The sequence below is a fragment of the Mobula birostris genome, chromosome 27 (assembly GCF_030028105.1).
Source record: "Mobula birostris isolate sMobBir1 chromosome 27, sMobBir1.hap1, whole genome shotgun sequence".
In the NCBI taxonomy this organism is placed as follows: domain Eukaryota; kingdom Metazoa; phylum Chordata; class Chondrichthyes; order Myliobatiformes; family Myliobatidae; genus Mobula; species Mobula birostris.
Genome location: NC_092396.1, coordinates 6,470,161 through 6,493,817, shown reverse-complemented (window position 1 = coordinate 6,493,817; position 23,657 = coordinate 6,470,161). Strand labels below are relative to the sequence as shown.

The following is a 23,657-nucleotide window of genomic DNA, read 5'->3' as shown; positions in this document are numbered from 1 at the left end:
TTGTCCTTAGGTCCTCAATCTTGTTATCCAGCAGCTGTACATTTGCTGTTACCATGATAGGTAAAGAAACTTTTATTCCTCTGTGTTTCAGCCTGGCTTGGAGCCTCCTTTCTTCTCTCTCTTTTGGCCATGGTGGTGAACCTTTGTCCACTTAAAGATGCCATACGTGCATGCTTGAAAGTTAAGTCCTCCAAGTCCTTCAGAGGATCATGAAATCACCAGTTCATTAAGATGGTTCAGAAGTACTAGACATTGGTTATATAAGTACTAGACATGAGCCAGTAGAAGCCAAAGGCAATTTAATGACATTTTATGAATTTTATAGACATTATATTTCATAATCGTGTTCTATTTTTGCAATATGGTCAATTTTTTTAATGTAAGAAATAGGAGATAACAAACTATGTAAGAGAAGTTGTGCTGCCCTTGGAGTTGCGGTGATTATTTTTATTTTGCACTGATTTCAGAGCCGGCTGTTGAATACAACTGTGTAGAACATCCTCAGGGAGCTAACTGCTAAGGCTTACCACTGCATTGCGTATGACTCAAGATGCAGTATGTTAGAAAGTTTGTAAGCAGAACAGAGCTTTTATTTTGAATGTTAGTGCAGAGGGTATTTCTCTCTGCTCCTATATTATTCTACAGTGTACTAGCAAATGGGTACAATGCAGGTATAAGCGTGCAAGCACAAAGTTGTCTACCAGAGGTGACAGTTTATTTGTACATGTGGAACGATTGTTGTGGTTTCAAATCAGTCCTTGTTGCATCAACCTTCTGACATCTAATATGTTGGCATTTCATAGTAAAGAATTTCCATAGGTATATTTGATAAAATTGGATGTTTGCTATATATAATGAACCTTCTAAATAAAACATTGCATAACTGTAGGAAATAACTGTAGACAGAATAGAGAAAGGAGAGACAGTGGATGTTGTTTACTTGGATTTTCAGAAAGTCTTTGACGAGGTGCCACACATGAGGCTACTCAACAGATTGGGGAGGCATTTGTAATGGTCTTTCAAAAATCTCTAGATTCTGGCATGGTTCTGGAAGACTGGAAAATTGTAAATATCACTTCACTCTTTAAGCAGGGAGGGAGGCAGAAGAAGGGAAAATATAGACCAGTTAGCCTGACTTCAGTAGTTGGAAAGATATTGGAGTCCATTTTTAAGGATGAGGTTTCAGGGGTCTGGAAGCATGTAAATAGGCCAAAATCACTATGATTTTCTAAAGGGGATGCCACAATCTGTTGAATTCTTTTGAGGAAATAACAAGCAGTGTACAAAGCAGAATTAGTGGATGTTGCGTACTTGGATTTTCATGACAAGGTGCCACACATGAGACTGTTAAACAAAATTAGAGGCCGTGGTATTGCAGGAAAAATACTAGTATGGAAAGCAGATTGGCTGAACAGAAGGAGGCAAAGAGTAGAAACAAAGGGGGCCTTTTCTGGTTGGCTACCGGGGACAAGTGGCGTTCCAAAGGATTCAGTGTTGGGGGACAGCTTCTTTACACATTAGATGTCAGTGATTTAGATGACAGAACTGATAGCTTTGTGACCAAGTTTGTAGATGCTGTGAAGATAGGTGAAGGGCAGGTAGTGTTGAGGGAGCAGGGAGACTGCAGAAGGACTCTGGCAGGTGAGGAGATTGGACGAAGAAGTGACAAATGGAGTATAGTGTAGGGAAGTGTGTGGTTATACTCTCTGGTAGAAGAAATAAAAGCGTTTTCTAAATGGGAAGCAAATTTAGAAATCAGAGATGCAAAGGGACTTGGGAGTTCTCATACAGGATTCCCTAAAGGTTAACTTGCAGGTTGTGTCATTGGTAAGGAAGGCAATGTTAGCATTCAGTTTGAGAGGGCTACAATACAAGTTCAAGGATGTACTGCTGAGGCTTTATAAGCTGTTGGTCAGGCCACACTTGGAAGATTGTGAGCAGATTTGGGCCTCTGATTTAAGAAAGGATGTGCTGGTATTGGAGAGGGTCCAGAGGAGGTTCACAGGAATGCCAGGGTTTAATGTTTGAGCAACATTTGGTTCTGGGCCTGTACTTGCAAGAGTTTAGAACAATGAGGGGATCTCAGTGAAACCTTTTGAATATTGAAAAACCTAGACAGAGTGGATGGGGAGAGGATGTTTCCTGGGGGGGGGGGAGAGGAGTGCAGAACCAGAGGACAAAGTTCAAATTTATAATCAAAGTATGTATATCATATTCAATCTTGAGAATAATCTTTCTGTAGGCACTTAAAATAAAGAAACACAATATAATTCACTAAAAAGCACTCACAAGACCAGCAAAATCCATTTTGCAAAAGAGCACAAATCATGCAAACAATAAAAGAAAGTCGGCAAAAACACATGGGCCATGAACTGCAGAGTCCCCGAAACTGAGTCCGCAGCTGCGGAGGGCATTCACCGCTGAAGCAAATGAAGCCGGTCCAGGGGTCTGATGTTTGCAAGGTAACGACTGCTGCTGAACTTGACACCATGAGACTCAAAACTCCTGCGCCTTCCACCCGACAGTAGTAGTGAGAAGAGAAGGAGATCAGTCAGACGCAGGCATCCTCAACGATTTAAATCTCGGTCATTTCTTTAATTGACATTGAGTAATGGAACTGACCACCGGACCTTCTTCCATTACCAGGCCTCAATGCAGCATCCACCCCCAATGTTGACCGCCCTGGCTGTACCTGCACTCCCAAGAGCCTAGTTTGCTAAATCCCCCTGGAAATCATGAAAGCACCAGATCATTTAGTCAAAATTGAAAGTTCATTGTTAACTTATTATTATCAAAGTACACATATGTCACCATGGCAGTGTAGTGGCATCAGCACTGGACTTCGAGGGGGATGCTCCTGAGTTCAAATACAGCTGGATCCCAACCCGGGCAGCAGCATTATCTGCGCAGAGAAAGGCCTGGCAATCTACTTCCATATATTGCCGCGAAAGCCCTATGGGCAACTATACTATCCATAGGTCAGCATGAGTCAAAAATGACTCGACGGCACTCAACAGCAAACAACATGCAACCCTGAGATTTGTTTTCTTGTGGGCATACACAGGAAATCCAAGAAATGTAATCTCTCTTTCTCTCCATGTGCCTTGCGCGTTACACACCTGGGCGATCATGGCTCTCCACATCGAACGATCCCTCGCAGCGTCAATGATATCTCGCACACAGTGTCCATATATTTTCTTCTTTGCCTTCCTCTACCGCGTTTCCCAGGCATATGGCCTTGTAATGTAAGGCATTCTGTTTCTCCATTTCTGATGACGTGGCCCAGGAATTTAAGTTTCCTCTCATTTAATGTTCTCATTAAAGATATTTTTTATATGGGCACATTGGAGTACTGTCTCATTAGTTGCCTATCTCTATATGATATTTTCAGCATTCTTCTAAGAAACCACATTTCTGTTGCTTCTAAGTTTCTTTGGAGTTCTGGTGTTATAGTCCATGTTTCGGAAGCATACAGCAAGATTGACCAGATGTAACATTTTAGTAGCCTAAGCCTTGTTGTCATAGAGATGTGCCTGTTGGTAAAACTGAGTTTCATTTTTTGGAAGTTGGTTTTGGCAATGGCAATCCTTCTTTTTATTTCTACTTTACCTCTAGCATCTTGTGATATAAAGCTACCAAGGTAATTAAACCTGGTCTTTTGTTCAATCTCTTGGTTGCCAATGTACAATTCGCAGTTGGGAATATCCTACTGTTTTGATATTACCATATATTTGGTTTTCTTACAGTTGATGTTTAGACCAAAATCTGCACTTGTTTGTACTACTTTGTCTAGGAGGACTTGTAGGTCTTCTGCAGCACTTGCTATTAGGGTGGTATCATCTGCATATCTTATATTGTTGATGTTAACACCTCCAACTTTTATCCCATCTAGGTCTTCTATATCTCTGAGAATCATTTCTATATCTGTAGTGAAATATAATGGAATCAATGAAAAAGCACACCCACCAGGACAATCAATCAATGTGCAAATTACAACAAACTGTGCAAATACAAAAGGAAAATGGAAATAATAATAATAATAAATCAGAATCAGGGTTTATTACCACCGCCATCTGTCGTGAAATTTGTTAACTTAGCAGCAGCAGTTCAATGCAATACCTGACAATATAGAAAGAGAAAAATAAGTAAATCAATTATATTAAGTATATATATGTACATTAAATAGTTGATTAAAAGTAGTGCAAAACAAAGATTTTTTTAAAAAATGAGATAGTGTTCATGGGTTCAATGTCTATTTCGAAATTGGATGGCAGAAAGGAAGAAACTGTTCCTGAGTCACTGAATATGTGCCTTCTGGCTTCTGTACCTCTTTCCTGATGGTAACCATGTCCTGAGGGCATGTCCTGGGTGATGGGAGTCCTTAATAATGGACACTGCCTTTCTGAAGCACTGCTCCTTGAAGATGTCTTAGATACTATGGACGCTATTACTCTGTACAGCAGCCCCTCCCCCATAACAGACAATAAATAAACAATAAATAAATTGATTTAAAAGTACATTCTTAAAAGGGAAGTCACAGGCTACACTGCAGTGATCACATCTGAAAAGTATATCTATTAGAGTACCTAAGGATTGCCCTTTAGAAAAGAGGTGAGGAGGAATTTCTTTAGCTAGAGAGAGGTGAATCTGTGAAATTCATTGCCTTAGAAGGCAGTGGAGGCCAAATCTTTCAGAATATCAAAGGCGGAGGTTAATAGGTTGTTGATTATTAAGGTTGTCCACTGTTACGGAGAGAAGCTAGGAGAATGAGGTTGAGAGTGATAATAGATCAGTCATGATGGAATAGTGGACCAGACTTGATAGGTCAAATGACCTAATTTGCTCCTATGTCGTATGGTCTTATGATGTAACTTAACCGAGGAGATTTTAAGACTTTTTTATTCCTTTGCTATTTGATTTGAGAAAAGCTGAAATATTTTGCTAACGTTTTCAGTTGATTTGCTTCTTTTATTGAGGCTATCCTAGCTTTGATAATGTCAGTCTTTCCAGTGAGTTTGGGTAAGACTAGAACCAAAGGTTATGGGTTTAGGGTGAAAAGTGAAATGTTTAAGGGGGAACTTCTTCACTCAGAGGGTGGTACAAGTGTGGAATGAGCTGCCAGTGGAAGTGGTGGATACAGGTTTGATTTCAACATTTAAGAAATGTTTGGATAAGTACAGGGATGGGAGTGGTATGGAGCACTATGGTCCTGGTCCATGTCCAAGTCAACATTATCATCCCCTTGAAACTTCAACAGTATCATCACCTCAAAAGTAATCAATAAGCTCCGAGACCTAGGCCTCAATACCTCCTTAGGCAATTGGATTCTCAATTTCCTCACTTTAATCCCGGTCAGTTCGGATTGGCAACAATATCTCCTCCACAGTTACCATCAGCAGAGGTGTGCCACAAGGCTGTAGCCCCCGCTCTACTAGCTTTATACTTAAGACCCTGAGACTAAGTGCAGCTCCAATGGCATACTTCAGTTTGCTGATAACACTGCTCTTGTTGGCTGAATCAAAGATGGTGCCATAGTAATATCAGTGATATTTCTCTATTCCTCGTTTGGAAAGTGATTTCCATTGCTTCTAAACTGCAAACTGCTACAAATTTTTAAGAGAAAATCCATCCATTTCCAAATACAGCTGGCTTTATGCTATCTGACGCAGTCTGCAGCACTGCTTTCTTTTTATGAATCATGCTGCAGATCCATTGAATTTTTAATTATAGTTTTTTTTTATTTCACTCTGTAACAGGGCAGCTCTTCAAGTCAAATAGCAATATAGTTGGAAACAGCCATGGACAAAATATAGGAAATGGATAAAATGTAAGAACTCTGAATCCTTTAATAATGCAAGAAAAAGCTTCTGAAAAATTCTGCCATTGTCTTTGAGGCATTTATTCAAGTCGTGTTATGTTACAACATGTGCAGGATGTCGTGACTCGCAAGTTCTACTTTATTATATGGTTTCCTTGGCTTTTATGTAGATTCTTCTGCAGTAGGGTGTCGTATTTCTTAACATAACAGGGGAAACTCACGGTCAGCTCCTGAACGTCATCTCCAGAAAGAAGAAAGTAGATCAAAAACAAGCTTGTACTTAAGGAACATAATCCATTTAAAAAGATTTTCAAAGTAAGACTAATGTCTCTGTTCCATGTCTGATTTTCATCTTCTTTACTCCTTACAACTTTATTAAAAGCCACTTTATAACAGACAGGTGAAGTCTGAAACCAGAATATAATCAGAATCAGGTTTATTACCATTGACATATGTTGTGAAAGTAGATGTTTACCTTACAGCAATACAATGCCATGTTACAATTAAAAAATACATAGTGCCAAATAGGAATAATGATGTTGTGTTTACGGGTTCGTGGATCGCTCAGAATTAGGTGGCCAAGGGGGAGAAGCTGTTCCTAAAGCATTGAATGTGGATATTCAGGCTCCTGTACCATCTCTGTGATGGTGATAATGAGAAGAGGGCATGTCCTGGTTGGCGAGGGTCCTTAATGATAGATGCTGCCTTCTTCAGGAAGCACCTTTTGAAGATGTTGTGGATGGTGGGGAGGGTTGTGCTCATAGTGGTACTGGCTGAGTCTATATCTCTCTGCAGTCTCTTGGATAGGAGCCTCCATACCAGGTGCAGATCAACCAGTCAAAATGCTCTCCATGGTACATCTTTAGAAATTTGAGATGGCAAAATGCCTCAAACTTCTAATGAGGTGTAGCAACTGATGTGCCTTATTCATGATTGCATCAATTTGTTGGGCCCAGTACAGATCTTCAAGATCCCACAAACTTGAAACTGCTCTCCCTTTCCACTCTTAACCCCTTGATGAGGATTGATGTGTTTATCCCTGAAGTCCACAATCAATTCCTTGGTTTTACCGATGCTGAGTTCAAGTTTGTTATTGCAACACCACTTAACCAGCATACCTATCTCACTCATGAGTTAGATATGGCCCTTGTGGCTACGGGGGTCAGGGGGTATGGAGGGAAGGCTGGGGCGGGGTTCTGAGTTGGATGATCAGCCATGATCATAATAAATGGCGGTGCAGGCTCGAAGGGCTGAATGACCTACTCCTGCGCCTATTTTCTATGTTTCTATGTTTCTATAAACGCCTATTTCTTGCTATCTCAGATTCTGCTAACAACATTTGTGCCATTGGCGATTTTACTAATAGTGTTAGAACTGTTGATAGCCGTGCAGTTATGAGTGGGGAGAGAGTAAAGCAGTTCTTCCAGTCCTTATCAGGACCTATACAAGACTTTGCTTATATATTCTCAAATGTTTTCAGAGAACTTTAGAGAGCATTAACCAAAGTTCAAAGTAAATTTATTATCAAGGTACCTACAGTAAACAGCACCGTATATTACCCTGAGATTTATTTTCTTACCCGTATTCACAACAGAACGTAGAAATACAACAGAATCAATGAAAACTACACAGAGACTGACAACCAATGTGCAAAAGACAAATCGTGCAAATACAAATAAATAAATAAATAAATAATGTGAACCAGAGTTTAGAGTGCTTGAAAGTGAGTCCATAGGTTGCGGAATCACTTCAGTAGATTCTTGTATGTAGCAACCTTAAGATTGTACACAGTGTCCATTCTTCTATTCAGTGACGACTGGTTTACCCCCATGATAGTCACAATTTTAAAGAGACTGTTGATTGTTTCAGTGGCACGTCACTGCTCCCTAACTATAATGGCAGTCGTTTGCTGGCAGCAGCACTAGCTTTTCTTGTTTTTTTCCACCTGAGGTTTACCAATTTGCTCTGTTCCCTTCTTGATATGTTTCATGCTTCTGCATCCACGGTACTACTTTCTTTAGTTCCTCCCCCTCGCATATATACACATACTTCCCATTTAAGCTTTAGACTATTGGTTTAGCCACATTTAGCCTTAAACTCACCAATAATTTTTCTTCAATTCATTTCTCTTAGTTCCTGGTGATCGTCATTGCTCAACAGTTTGATGACCGGTCAGCAGAGAAGACCAAGATTACAGTTGCCTTTGGTTACTTATAAGCCTTTGTCCCTGATCTGCAAATCTGAATAAGCTCCCTCTTTCCAGTCTAGCCACCATTTTCTGCAGACCTATGTATGTAATTGTTGTAACACATCACAAATAGTTATCTTCACCTCAATCAGATTCTTGCATTAAGTTATTTGTCGTGTTCCAGGTGGTGAGGTAGAAAGGAATGATGATGAAGGAAACAAAAACTGCAAGCTCAGAAAATGATACTTAAAGAAAAGTAGGCAAATAATGAAATGGTATTTAGGAGGAATTACCTAAGAGGGATCAAGGTGGTCAAAGGTGCAAGAGTAATGTGTAAACAAGATGAATGAAAAAATTAAAAAAGAAGCAGATACATTGCTCAAAAAATTGTTTTTAGTTGATGCCCTTCCATCTTTTCCATCCATATGTGTGCTTTGCACATATTTATCTAGAATACATTTATTTTTAAACTTTAAAATGGATAAACTTACCATGCAAGTCAATAAATAATTGGAGATTAATACTCATAAATGTAAGAATAAGATTTTTTTTTGTTTATTAACATGGTCTTGAGGGTTTCTCATCTTTAGAGGGTTATTTCTTAATTCTTTCTCCATTGACACTTTGCCAATGATTTGGATTTGGCTGGGAAGAAAGAAATAATGTTCTAGACTAGCATTTGAAGGCTGTGTGTACTATTAAAAAAAATATGAGTATGTCTATTATTAAATTGACCCTTGTCATTTTGGTGTTAAGAATGCTCTGGCATTTTAAGGAAGACTATGAGATTTCCTGATGTACCAGTGGTCATTTCTCCTTCAATTTATATAGGCAAAGCAAATGGATGTTACAATGATCTTGTTTGTAGCACATCACTAGTGCAAAATGGCTGTTGAGTTGCTGTCACTTTGCAAATAACTCAATGTGAAACACTTTCAGTTTTAAAAATGAGGAATTATTTGTAAATTACCTGCCTGTGCTCTATCTGAAACAATTCAAAGTTAAAGTAAAATTTATTATTAAAGTACATGTATGTTGCAATATACGACCTTTAGATACATTTACTTGCAGACATTTACAGAAAAAAAATACAACAGAATTTATAGTAAACTAAACATCAATTCTTGGAAATGCACATGTGGCAGTAATATTTCCTTCAAAACCAGTCCTTGTGGTACTGAAGTATTACTGTCTTTCCTCCCTGACAAAAAGCTATTTGATATTTTTTTTTGCAGATGCTAAATAAAAACTCTCATACCTTAACAGATATTTGAAAACGCTATTTTTTAAGGAAAGTATATGTGGATTGCTTATAGTTAAAGCTGTTCTGGCAATTCAGGTTCTTTGAATATGCTTCTGCACATTTAAAGTGTTCCCTTTTATTTAGACAAAAAATTAGGTCCCCAATCCCAAATTCTGTGAAGATGACTGGTTTTCAACAAACAATCCAAGATAATGCTAAATGCAGTCCTACTGGGGAGCGTTACTCCACAGACGCAAATAGAAGCTTGGAAATTCTGGGCACTACTGGGCTTGTTGTAACATGAAATCTGCAGTGTAACCATAGCAACAGTGCACTTTGAAGGCGAACATCTTGTCATTTTCTTTAATCCGTTGCAGCTCTGGAACCAAAAAAAAAATTAAATTGGTGTTGCTATAGTTACCATCTTTGTTGGATCAACCACTTGTGTGCCCAGTTTCCTGCTTGCCTTTTAACATTCTGAGCCAGTCCGGAATCCCTTGTTTAAAGAAAACAGACATCTCATGAAAATGTGAATATATGAGAAATCAAGGAATCTCCATGCGTAAATATTCAGTTTTAACTCTTTCTTTATTTAAAATAAAAATACTTCATTTGGCCACTGTGCCCCTCATAAGGGGAGATCAGCAAGGAATTTATCAATTTAACAACTTTAGCAAGCTAATATATCCCAAGAAACTTCAGAAATGGTTATGAAATATAATGAGCCACAGAAGGAGAAGCCTGGAGTTCAGGATGGTGGCCTTCCTGTTGTGGAGTGTCGTAATGATAAAATGGAATCACAGCAGCATAGCAGTTAGCACAATGACTGATTGGTGTTTGATTGTCACTGCTGTCTGTAAGGAGTTTGTATGTCCTCTCTAACCCTAACCATGCATCTTTGGGTTGTGGGAGGAAACCCACGCAATCACGAGGAGAATGTACAACTTCTTACAGAAAGCGTTATCCAGTGATCATATCAGCTGGAAGGACAGACATACTAACACCAGTATAATGGAGGAGGCCAACATGAACGACACCTCCGCCATGATAAAGCAATGCCAACTCCAGTAGGTCATGTTATCTGGATGCCTAACTCGCGTTTCCCAAACAGATTCTTTATTCCCAGTTGAAGAAAGGTCAGTGAGTCCCTTGTGAGTAAAAAAAACTCTAAAAATAACATCACAATCAGCCTGAAGAAATTCAACATGACATCTAAAAGCTGGGAAGAGATTGCATTCAGCAGATACACCTGGAGGAATCTGTTCAAGAGGGAGCTGCACTACATGAGAATGCCCTCCACTGTGCCACAGAGAACAAACGGCAGCTGTGCAAGGAGACTGAACAACCAAGCCACCACATTCTCTTATCCACTATCCACTATGCACCAGAACATGCAGATCCCAGATCAGCCTCTACAGCCGTCTGAGGACCCACCAATAGACAACTCCTTCAGAGAATATCATACTCGAACTCAGTGATCACGTTACCACATATTCAGCTTTTGGATGCAGCACGTTCTTAAGCAACCGAATGCTGTTGTCCTGCACATATGATCTGCAGCATGTGACATAACAATTTCCAATAGGGCTTGGGAGGGTGTTCAACACTCAAGTGTATTCAGCTGTTCTGTATACATTGACTGATTTAGAAAGCTTTATGATCAATACTTTGATTAAACCCAAGTCTTATTTTTCTGAAGGAAAATGAATTTTTGGTCCTGATGAAGAGCTTTGGCCCAAAACCTTAGCTCTTTATTCCTCTCCTTTGATGCAGTCTGACCTGTAGAATTCCTCCAGCATTTTGTGTGCTCTGATTTTCTAGCTTCTGCAGAATCTCTTGTTTTCAGGCCCGAAGGAACAATGATTCCACCTGAGAGAAATCATAGGTGCCATGGTAAAGTAGCAGTTAGCACAGACCTATTACAGCTTGGGATGTGGGTATTCAGTGTTCGGTTTCGGTGTCTTCTAAAAGTTTATATGTTCTTCCCATGTGCATGTGGGTTTCCTCTGGGTGTTCCAGTTTCCTCCCACAGTCCAAAGATATACCAGTTAGGAGGTTAAATGATATTTGTAAATTATCCTGTGATTAGGCTATGGTTAAATAAGTGGCTTACTGGGTGGCATGGCAGGCTGGAAGAGTCTGTTCTACACTGTATCTCTAAATAAATTAATAAATAAATATGATTTAGATTACTACACGCAACACACGCAAAATGCTGAAGGAACTCTGTAGGCCAGGCAGCATATATGGAAAGGAGCACAGATGATGTTTTGGGCCGAAACCCTTCATCAGGACTGGAGAAAAAAAGCTGAGGAGTCAGAGTAAAAAGGTGGGGGGAGTGGAGGAAGAAACACTCCTTCACTCTGGGAAACCGGGAATGGGGTGGGGGGGTGGGGAGGTTGGGGAAAGGTGAAATAAAAACTGGGAAGCTGATTGGTGGAAATGATACAGGGCTGGAAAAGGGGAGATCTGATAGGAGAGGGTAGAATTCCATAGAAGAAAGAAAAGGGGGAGGAACACCAGAGTGAGATGATGGGCAGGTAAGAAGATAGGTGAGAGCGGGAAAAGGGAATAGGAAATGGTAAAAGGTGGGTGGGGCGCATTACCGGAGGCTTGAGAAATCGATGTTCGTGCCATCAGGTTGGAGGCTACCCAGACAGAATATAAGGTGTTGTTTCTCCAACCTGAGTGTGGCCTCATTGCAACAGTAGAGGCCATGGACTGACATGTCGGGAAGTGGAATTAAAGTGGGTGGCTACTGGGAGATCTTACTTTTTCTGGCAGACGGAGTGTAGGTGCTCGGTGAAGCAGTCTTCCAATCTAAATTGGGTCTCACCAATATACAGGAGGTCACTCCAGGAGCACCAGACACACTATATAGCCCCAACAGATGTGCATGTGAAGTGTTGCCTCACCTAGAAGGATTGTTTGGGGCCCTGAATGGTAGTGAGGGAGAAGGTGTAGGGGCAGGTGTAGCACTTGATTACTGACTTGCCATAAACAGTTTTGCAGGAAATTAATTAGTATATAAAAAGAAGTCTGCTCCATCCTGTAAGATATCTTCAAATGTTCTGAAGCAAACTTTGATAAAATATATGTGGAAAATTTAAATTGCTGTAGGCATTTGTCTAATACTTTCTATGAAAGAGAAACTGATTACTTTCAACATCAAACCGAGTATTTGTCCAATGATCATCTTTGGTATATTGTAAATGGACTTGAAACAGAGATCTCCAGGAGTTATTCTGAGGAAAATAGGGGCAAACCTTTAGAAATGCTACTGTGTAAAAAGAACTTCCAACAGTTTTCACAAGGTTTATTTGCGATTCTGTATCAGCTTAGCTTTGGTCGCTGTTGATCTGCTTTCCATCTGAAACACTCAAGGACAAAATGTGGCTTAATACTGAGGGACTGTGGTTATGTCAAACGTGGAACTTGGACGCTGTTGACTAGAATTCTGCGAGTCCAGTGGAGGCGGGAGGGCCGGAGCCATGTCCTGGGGTTGGAAGACTTCTTACTATATGTGGGCGTGGTTGAGAGGAGGGAAAGGGAATCAGAATCGGGTTTAATATCACTGGCATATGTTGTGAAATTTGTTGTTTTGGAGCAACAGTACAGTGCAATAATTAATAAAAAAAAAGTATAAATTACTATCAGAAATATAGGAAGTAAGTAGTGAAATAAGAGAGCAAAAATATTGAGGTAGTGTTCATGGGATGATTGTCCATTCAGAAATCTGATGGCAGAGGGAAGAAGCTGTTCCTGCACCATCTCCTTGATGGTAGAAGTGAGAAGAGGACATGTCTTGGGTGATGGGGTTCTTAATAATGGATGCCACCTTCTTGAGGCATTGCCTTTTGAAGGTGTCCTTGATGCTGGGAAGACTAGTGCCCATGCTGGAGCTGGCTGAGTTTACAATGTTCTGCAGTTTTTTCTGATCCTGTGCAATGGCAATGGCCCCTTCATACCACACGGTGATGCAACCAGTTTGAACAAGGTGCTTGTTTTGCTGTTGTTATTTTGTTGCTTGTTCTGCCAAGCATTGTGGGTGCTGGAATGTGTGGTGACACTTGCGAGCTGCTCCAGTACACTTTTGGGTATGTTGGTTGCTGACATAAATGACGCAGTTCATCGTATGTTTCGATGTACAGTACTGTGCAAAAGTCTTAGATACATGTATATAGCTGGGATGTGTAAGACTTTAGCAGAGTATTGTATTTGTCAATATGGAGTGGAAAGCGAATTTGTAAATCTGATGGGAGCGAAGGATGCTGGGAGGGACCAAAGAGTGGTGTGAGACAGGTATTGAGAAAGAGAACCGGGGTGGGGGTGGTGTGGGTACACCCAGGCAGGGTCATTTGATTCCAAACAATTGATTTATTGATCATTACAGACTGTCTCTCCGGTGCTTCCTGCTCCCTCCCCTCTCCCTTCCCCTCTTCCCAACCGTGATTCCCGTCTCCCGACCCCTTCCCACTATTAGTCCACAATAGAGACCCATATCAGGTTTATCATCACTCATTTATGTCATGAAATTTGTTGTTTTTTGCTGCAGCAGTACAGTGCAGTACATAACATCACTATGATACTGTGCAAAAGTCTTGGGCACCCTAGTCATACATAATGGGTCTGAGACTTTGCACAGAATTGTACATATGATAAGTAATTGAATCTGAAATGTTAAAACATTATCTTCTCTGCTTAAACATATGAAATAATGACTTTTGTTCAAGAACTTAACAGGTATAATGCTAATGGATGAGAGGATCAATCTATTGTCTTGATCAACCTTCCCACCCCAACCAACACAGTAGAAACACATCAACTGCTCACTTTGCTACTATTTGTGCAGAAACTAAATGTGAATTATTTTGGAGCATATTAAAGATAAAACGAAGTATGAAGTTTGTTTCTCTGTGTGTAATTGTCACTTCAGCTTTTCACACCATAATTGTCTCTTACAGAAGGCTGAACAGCACCCAGGGAGAAATCCGTGTGGGACCCAGCCATCAGGTAGGAAAGATCAAAGTCATGAAGCCTTGTTATTTTGCTTTTACTGCCTGTAACTAACCTTTTCAAAAAGCTACATCTGTAAAAGCAGGAAAATAGCACATTCATTATGTTCTTTGAACAAATATGAGGTTTCACTTTAAAACATAGAACATTACAGCACAGCACGGGCACTTTGGCTCACAGTGTTGTACTGACCCTTTAACCTATTCTAAGATCAATCTAGCCCTACCTTCCACATAGCCTTCTATTTTCTAATCATCTATGTGCCTAAGAGTTTCTTAAATATCCCTAATTTATCTGCTTTTACCACCACCCCTTGCAGGGTGTTTCAGGCACCCACCAATCAGTATAAAACACTTACCCCTGACATCCTCATTATACTTTACTCCAGTAAACTTAAAATTGTGCCCCCTTGTATTAACCATTTTTGCCCTGGAAAAACATCTCTTGCTATTCACTTGATGTGTGCCTCTTATCATCTTGTACACTTCTATCAAATCATCTGTCATCCATGTTGATTTTATGGGGCCCTATTGTTGGATTGTCCATCTTCACTCCAAAAAGAAAACATATCCTGATAAAATGTGCCCTCTATCCAGGCAGCATCGTGATGAATCTCCTCTGCACCTTCTCTAAAGCTGCCACATCTTTCCTATAATAAGGCAACCAGAAGTGAATGCATTTTAATTACAGTTGGTTTGATGTTCAGTTACCCTCACTTTCAATGTGCTCACTTGATGTATTAGTTGCATGCCACTTTGAAGCATTCTGAAAGGCCATGTTTTGCAGATTACAAACTTGTTAAAAAAAATCAATTTGGCTTGAACCAGATGGCCTATTGTGGCACTTGTTTAACTTTTCTTCCTTTTCGTGGCTGACAAAGATGAAGAAGTATTTTAAAGGGAGGATGAGGCAACAGTGGGTGATAAAAGAAAGTCAAATCCAACATGAAAGCAAAAGTTGAGGACATAACATTGTGGGCCGAAGGGCCTGTTCCTGTACTGTACTGTTCTATAATAGAGTGAAAATTAGTGAGAAGTTAGAGGATTGGGAAGCTTTTAAATACCAAACAAAGGTGAATGCAATGTTGGCATTCAATTTGAGAGGACTGGAATATAAAAGTAAGGATATAATGCGGAAGTTTCTGTATAAGACATTTATCAAACCGGACTTGGGAAAATTGTGAGTAGTTTTGGGCCCCTTATCTAAGAAAGGATGTGCTGACATGGAGAGGGTTCACAGGCAGTTCATGAAAATGATTCTGGGATGAAAGGCTTATCGTGTGAGGAGTGTTTAATGGTTCTGAGGCATACTTGCTGAAATTTAGAAGAATCAGGGGGGATTTCATTGAAACCTATCGAATGTTGAAATGTCTAGATCGAGTGCATGTGAAGAGGATGTTACCTATTGTTGGAGAGTCTAGGACCAGAGGGCACAATCTCAGAATAGAGGGAGGTCCATTTAGAACAAAGATGAGGAATTTCTTTAGCCGGAGGTTGAATCTATGGAATTCATTGCAATAGGCAGCTATGGTGACCAGGTCATTGAATGTATTTAAGGTGGAGTTTGATAGATTCTTGATAAGTCATGGCTTGAAAGATTATGGGAAGAAGGCAGGAGTATATGGTTAGAACAGGGGATCCCAACCTTTTTAATGCCATGGACCGCTATCATTAACTGACGTGTATGTGAACCCCAAGGTTAGAGGGAAATTGATCAGCCATGATGGAATGGCAGACCAGACTCGATGGACTGAGTGGCCTTACTCTGCTCCTGGCTCCTATGTTTTATGGCCTTATAAAGAATAGTAATGGCCATCGAAAATGTTCAAAGCATTATACCACTTAAGTAATTGAAAGCTCAAATTTGTTGGTTCAACAGCATTCAGTACCAATGTTTTTTATCCCTTGTTCTAGTTGTGTGTTTGCTTTACCCATATAAACTGCTCAATTAATTGTTTATAGCATATGTTTAGATAAGATGGGAACTTGTCTGCTTCATATTACTGTCAAAGGCTTGCTGGTGTGTGTTGGCGCCAGAATGTGTGGCGACACATGTGGGCTGTCCACAGCACAACCTCGGGTGTGTCGGTTGTTAAAGCAAATGATATTATTTGACTGTATGTTTCAGTGTGCATGTGACAAATAAACTTGAATCTTGATGTAACTTTAATAACAAGGAAATCAATTGTGCTGCCTATTCATAAAGTATGACCAGGAACTGTCCGCTGGAGTTCATTTCAGGTTCAGCAGCCTTCTCAGGAGCTGAGAGGTCATCCATCCATTACCTTGACTTTTGGTTTCTTAAATTCAAGTTTAAGTTTAAGTTTATTGTCATTCAGCCATACACATATATATAGTTAAGCGAAAGATCGTTCCTCTGGGGCCAAGGTGCAAAATACAGTACATATAGTCACATACAGCGCATATAGTTACAATCCAGCACGTACAGTCACAAAATAATATTAGTTCACATCCCTGAGTGGCAGGGCCCAAAGATTGACAAGTTGACATAAAGTGCAAGGTGCATGTTTATGTAAGACAGTATAATATTTAATGTTATAACAGTGTAAGTTAGTGATCTTCATATTATGGGTTCTTTAATCTAATGTTATTGTTAGTGTTGGATTTCTTGAGGGTTCACTTCCAGATAGTGTACTTCCTAATGAGGAAGTGATTGATTTTAAGAAAGAAGATCTGTACCTCCAGTTTTAATATATCATCTTTGATTTACCTTACCATTTATTCCTTTACTGGACTTTGCTGCCAATAATAAACGTATATTCAGAATATTGAAGAGGGATTGGGCAGAGTTAATAAGGACTTATGAAAAGGAAATAATATTTGTTGAACACAAACATGAGAAAGTCTGCAGATGCAGGAAATCCAAAGCAACACACAGAACACTGGAACTCACCAGGTCAGAGCAGGCTTTGCAAGTGACCAGACGGTACACTACACTCAGTGGCCACGTTGCACCGCTGACCTGCTGAGTTCCTCCAGTGTTTCGTGTGTGTTGCTTAATACTTGTTCAAGTTGAAGTTTATTATTTAACTGTATACAGATATACCACCAAACAAGTCAATGATCCTCTAGACCAAAGTGCACAATGGTAACTCACACACAATGCATAAGATAAACTTAGCACAAATAAATGAACAAATAATTTATTATTGAATCTGTTGTCACTTTCGCAGTTTTAGCCAACAGAGCTATCGAGAGCAAAATCAATCAATATGGTATATGGGGACTTTGAAGGCCTTCGATAAGGTGGCATGTGTGAGCTTATATGAGAAATTGAAGATGAGATTGAGGATTGGTTTATGCACAGAAAACAGACTAGGAATAAATGGTGCATTTTCAGGTGGTAGATTGTGACTAGTTGCCTGTTGCAGAGATCTGTGCCAAAACCCCAGTTATTCACAGTTGATATCAATGAGATGGATAATGGGAAATATATGCAGGTTTGATGTTAGCAACAAGCTGGGTGCAGTGGGGGCTGGGAGAAGGGCTTCAGCAATATCTCTGCAGGTTAATTGGCTGGCAAACTGTCATTAGATGGAATATAATGTGGAAATGTGTAAGGTTATCCACTGTGATAGAAAGAGGAGAACAGCTGAGTATATTTCTAGTGGTGAGAGATTGAAATGTGTTGGTGTTCAGAATGCCCCAAGTGTCCTTGTCCATGAAATGTTCAAAAGTTAACGTAACAGGTGAAGCAAACATTTAGAAAAGCAAACAGCATGTTGACCTTCAATGCAGAAAGACTTTTAAAAATAGAAACAAATTCCTTCCCATTATATTGGAATGTACACTCAGTGACCACTTTACTAGATACAGGAGTAGAACCCGGCATGGTCTTCTGCTGCTGTAGTCCATTTGCTTCAGGGCCTTTTTGAACACCACTGTTGTAAAACATGGTTATTTGAGCTACTGTTGCTCTCCTGTCAGCTTAAACCACTCTGACCATTCTCCTCTGACCTCTCTCGTTAACAAGGAATTTTCACCCAAAGAACTGCTGCTGCTTGCTGAATGCTTTTTGTTTTTTTGCACCATTATCTGTTCTCTCTAGATTCTGTTGTGCATAAAAATCCCAGGAGATCAGCAGTTTCTAAGATACTCAAACTACCCTGTCTGGCACCAACAATCATTCCATGGTCAGAAAGTCACTTTGATGACATTTCTTCCCCATTCTGATGTTTGAACCAAACCCCTTGACCATACCTGCATGCTTTTCTGCATTGAGCTTCTGCCACATGATTGGCTGATGAAATATTTGCATTAGTGAGCAGCTTGTGCAGGTGTACCTAATAAAGTGGCCATTGAGTAACATATAGTCTGGTCACTTGCATGGGTACAAGTGCAATAAAAGTTAGCCAGAATAATTTGTAGAATGGTGGGTGTGTGAAACAAGAAGTTAAGAATTTGGGTCCAATTCCAGCTGAAATTTAGAAGAATGAAAGGTCACAGGACGTGACAGATAGGTGTGAGGTTTATTCTGAGCCTGTCACTCTTGGTTCTAGATACTCATTGGCAGGGCTATCTAGAACCAGGAGTAACCAGCTCAGAATAAGGAGTAGGCCACTCAGGGTGAGAAACTAACTCTTTATCCAGGGGAACGCTCTATCACTGAGCATATAAGAACAGGGATCGACTGGTTTTATTTTGTACAGGAGTAGAGTTGCGATTGCCATTTATACTGACTCTCTTTTCACTTAATAATGGATTTTAGCATTTTCCAAAAGACAAATATGTATTTAAATGACCCGTAGTTTCTTCCTTTCTGTCTCTTTTGTTGAATAGTGGCATTACATTTCTGACATTGATCAAATCTGGCAGAATCACCCAGGATGCAGAATTCTTTAAGGATGTTACTTTAATGATTTTCCTGCCAACTGGAACCTCTCCAGAATCAAGGGAATTATTATATCCATTACAAAGTTCTAAGGAAATTTATTATCAAAGTGCAGATCTGTCACCATATACTACCCTGAGATTCATTTCATTGCAGGCATTCATAGTAAGTACAAAGAAATATTAATAGAACCAATGAAAAACTACACAAAGGCAAACAACCAATATGGAAAAAAGGACAAACTGCAAAATACGACACACACAAAATGTTGGAGGAACCCAACAGACCAGGCAGCATCTATGGAAAAGAATACAGTTGATGTTTCGGGCCAAGACCCTTCAGCAGGACTGGAGAAAAAAAGATGAGTCACAGAGTTAGAAGGTGGGAGTAGGGGAGGGAGAAGGACAAGGTGATAGGTGAAACTGGGAGGGGGAGGGGTGAAGTAAAGAGCTGGGAAGTTGATTGGTGAAAGAGTTTCAGGGCTGGAGAAGGGGGAATCTAATAGGAGAGGACAGAAGGCCATGGAAGAAAGAAGGGGGCGGGGGAGCACTCGAGGGAGGCAGTGGGCAGGCAAGGAGATAAGGTGAAAGAGGGAAAAGGGGTTGGGGAATGGTGAACTGGGGGCATTCCAGAAGTTTGAGAAATCGATGTTCATGCAGTCAGGTTGGAGGCTACCCAGACAGAATATAAGGTGTTGTTCCTCCAACCTGAGTGTGGCCTCATTGCGACAGTAGAGGAGACCACGGGTTGACATAGCGGAATAGGAATGTGAAGTGGAATTAAAATGGGTGGCCACTGGGATGGAGCGTAGGTGCTCGGCGAAGCAGTCTCCCAATCTACATCAGGTCTCACTGATATATAGAGGCCACATGGGAGCACTGGATGCAGTATATGATCCCTACAGACTCACAGGTGAAGTGTCACCTCATCTGGAAGGACTGTTTGGGGTGATGAATGGTACTGAGGGAGGAGGTGTAGGGACAGGTGTAATTGTTCTGTTTGCAAGGATAACTGCCAGGAGAGAGATCAGTGGGGTGGGGGGATCTCGTTGGTGATGGCAGAAGTTCTGCAGAAATTTGTGCTGGACATGGAGGCTGGTGGGGTGGTAGGTGAGGACAAGAGGAACCCTATGCCTGGTAGTGTGACGGGAGAATGAGGTGAGAGCAGACGTGTGTGAAATGGAAGAGATGCAGTTGAGGGCAGTGTTGATTGCAAGGATAAGTGCCAGCTTCCAGGTGAGACAACACTTTACCTGTGAGTCTGTTGGGGTCTTAGCCCATTGCAGTTATCCTTGAATCTCTGTGTTTAAAAAGCACAGGGTTTGGTATATTTGTCAATAAGGAAAATATGTTCACTCCATTTTGGTCAAAGAAAGCTGCTTAGTAGTTAGTGCTTAGTTCTGCGGACTTTTTAATATAAGACCATGTGACCATAAGGCATTGAAGCAGAATTAGGCCATTCAGTCCATCAAGCCTGTTCTGCCATTTAATCATGGCTGATTTATTTTTCCTCTTAATCCCATTCTCCTGCCTTCACCGTGTCTCCCCTTAGCCTTTGACACCCTTACTAATCAAGAACCTATCAACTACTGCTTTAAATATAGCTAATGATTGAGCCTCAACAGCTGTATGGCTAAAGAAATTTCTCCGTCCGCCAGAGACAGCAGGATCTCCCAGTGGCTACACATTTTAATTCCACGCCCCATTCCCATTCTGGTATGCCTATCCACGGCCTCCTCTACTGTAAAGATGAAGCCACACTCAGGTTGGAGGAACAACACCTTATATTCTGTCTGGATAGCCTCCAACCTGATGGCATGAACATTGACTTCTCAAACTTCCACTAATGCCCCACCTCCCCCTCGTACCCCATCTGTTATTTATTTATATACACACATTCTTTTTCACTCTCTCCTTTTTCTTCCTCTGTCCCTCTGACTATACCCCTTGCCCATCCTCTGGGTTTTCCCTCCCTCCCCCATTTCTTTCTCCCGAGGCCTCCTGTCCCATGATCCTCTCATATCCCTTTTGCCAATCAACTGTCCAGCTCTTGGCTCCATCCCTCCCCCTCCTGTCTTCTCCTATCATTTTGGATCTTCCCCACCCCTTCCCACTTTCAAATCTCTTACTAGCTCTTCTTTCAGTTAGTCCTGATGAAGGGTCTCGGCCCGAAACGTCGACTGTACCTCTTCCTATAGATGCTGCCTGGCCTGCTGCGTTCACCAGCAACTTCGATGTGTGTTGCAAAGAAATTTCCTCTTCATCTCTGTTCTGGAGGGACGTTCTTCTATTCTGAAATTGTGCCCTCTGGTCCTAGATTCCATTCCACCCCCTGCCCCCACCCACTATTGGAAAAATCATCTCCACAACCACTCTATCTAGGCCTTTCAATATTGAATAGGTTTTAATGAGATCCTCTCTCATTCTTTTAAACTCCAGTGAGTACAAGCCCAAAACAATCAAATGCTCCTCATATGTTACGCGTGGATACTTCTAGATTAGCACAGATAAAGTAGTATTCACGTGAACAGGCACATAGTGCTTTTGCCAAGCTGTCAGCTAAAGCTTTATCTTATGAAATTGTTTGTTTTGAATTGTAGGAACATTTGATAAGAGACTACATACAACTCAGTATTGAAAAGATCGCAAGAATATTATAATTCCCCAATTTTCTAGACTACCTCTCCCTTCCCTGCATAGTTACTATTTATATTGAAAGATTTAATCATATTTTTCCAATAAACAGCATCAAAAGTCTTCAATAAATGGCAGGGTTATTCTCTAAGTTGACTTTCTCAGAACAATAGCTTGCTTCTCCATGTTATACAACAATTGCTTTCAAACCAGTCAGGTTTAAGAATTCCCATAGATACCATGGAGCCCTTGTTTACACAGACTGTAGCAGACACCCCTGAGGTTTTTTTGCCATGCATAAACTAGATAAAGAAAATCCCCAGTGTCAGTTATTTATTCCTCCTGGAAAAATTACAAATAATGGATAATTAAAGTAAAATATTTTTTAAACTTTCTGTAGCATTGTGTCAGGAAGAAGGGTAGACCTTCAGTACATTAACAACCTTACATTGCTCACCTTGTCACTTGAGATCTTTCCTGGTTCAGATAAAAACAGAAATATTTTTTGTTTATTGGTCTGAGGGAAAAAAATGTGCAACTAGTCAGGCATCTCAAGAATGGAGATATTTTAAGGAGATTACTTTAGCAAATTTCATGCTATCTTCCCAACCATCATCACTATGTCTGATGGCGGTCCTGTTTGTATGTGAAGATTGAAATCGCTCGCAAAGTATGACGAATACGGTAGGTAGACATGTTATTTGACCCCTTTGGTGAAACACAGTGATCTTTATTTGTGACGACAGAGATATTTGTTAAAATACTAGTTGTAACAGTCATAAACTGTTTTAAGGTGTTAACGCACTGCATTTATATGGCTGGTCTATGTCTTAACAATATTTTCTAAAAGGACTTTTTGGTTTAGATGCAATTCTTTTGCAAAAATATGGTTGTCTCCTGCAAAAGAAAATGTAGAAATAATTCAGTCGTTAAAATACTTGACCTTTTGAAGGCCAAAGCTATTTTTCAGAATCAGAATCAGATTTAATATCACTGGCATATATTGTGAAATGTGTTGTTTTGTGGCAGCAGTATATTGTAATTGCAATTCAAAATAATAATAATAAAAATAAATTGCAGGAAGAAGTATACAAAATATACATTAAATAAGTAGTTCAAAAAGAGAGCAAAAATAAAGAATAAATAGTGGGTAGTATTCAGGGATTCATTGTTCATTCAGAAATCTGATGGTGGTGGGGAAGGAGCAGTTACCTAAACATTGAGTCTGTTTGTGAAGTCCTTCATCCTTTCTCCTAAATTTAATTAGCATATCAGGCCAAGTGAGATTTGGGGTGCAAGTATGTGGATCTTAAAAAGATAAGTGGGATTTATTAAAGGTATTGAAATGGAAAACTGGAATTGTGAGCTATAGTACATCAAAACATTCAGCGTGAAAGCTTGGAATAAAAGGAGAATTTAGAGACCTTTCTCCTGTGGGAATTATTAGAAGTTGGGACTGTTTTACATAAATCAGTTGAGACTGAGATGATGTCATATTATGTGTGTAAATCAGATAAGTATTTAAAAAGGAAAAGAATCAAAGCAGTTTTAAGTAAATAAAATTTGAGCCCCTCATCTTCTCTTGGAATGTTAATATTTGCATGTTATGATAAACTGGGTGCATGTACAATCCATTGTTTATTGAGATGGTTGAACTCAGTGGGACAGCAATTACAAATGGAATAGTCAAATACACATGAATTTGAATAGACCTTAAAATACGCACAGGGCCGAAGTGTCCTTTACAGTCTGCTCAGATTTATTGGCAGAACTCAAAACTTGATTTGCTTTTTGATACAGGTAATTCAGTAAAGAGTTAACTCTTTTGAAAATTGGGATAAAGTTTACAAGGAGAATAAAATGAGGGAAAACAAACTCATTACTTATAACAAAGCTATGTATTCTAGA

The 23,657-nt window shown here is 40.0% G+C and overlaps 1 protein-coding gene across 7 annotated transcripts in view; it reads left to right on the top strand.

The window, feature by feature from the left end:
* rerea (arginine-glutamic acid dipeptide (RE) repeats a) overlaps nt 1-23,657 on the top strand; it is a 655,730-nt gene that overhangs the window by 409,914 nt on the left and 222,159 nt on the right. For all 7 annotated transcript variants that reach the window (XM_072245215.1, XM_072245214.1, XM_072245212.1 and 4 more), the window contains one exon: nt 14,214-14,262. In XM_072245215.1, coding sequence (XP_072101316.1) covers nt 14,214-14,262 — 49 coding nt within the window. The remainder of the gene's footprint in view (nt 1-14,213; nt 14,263-23,657) is intronic.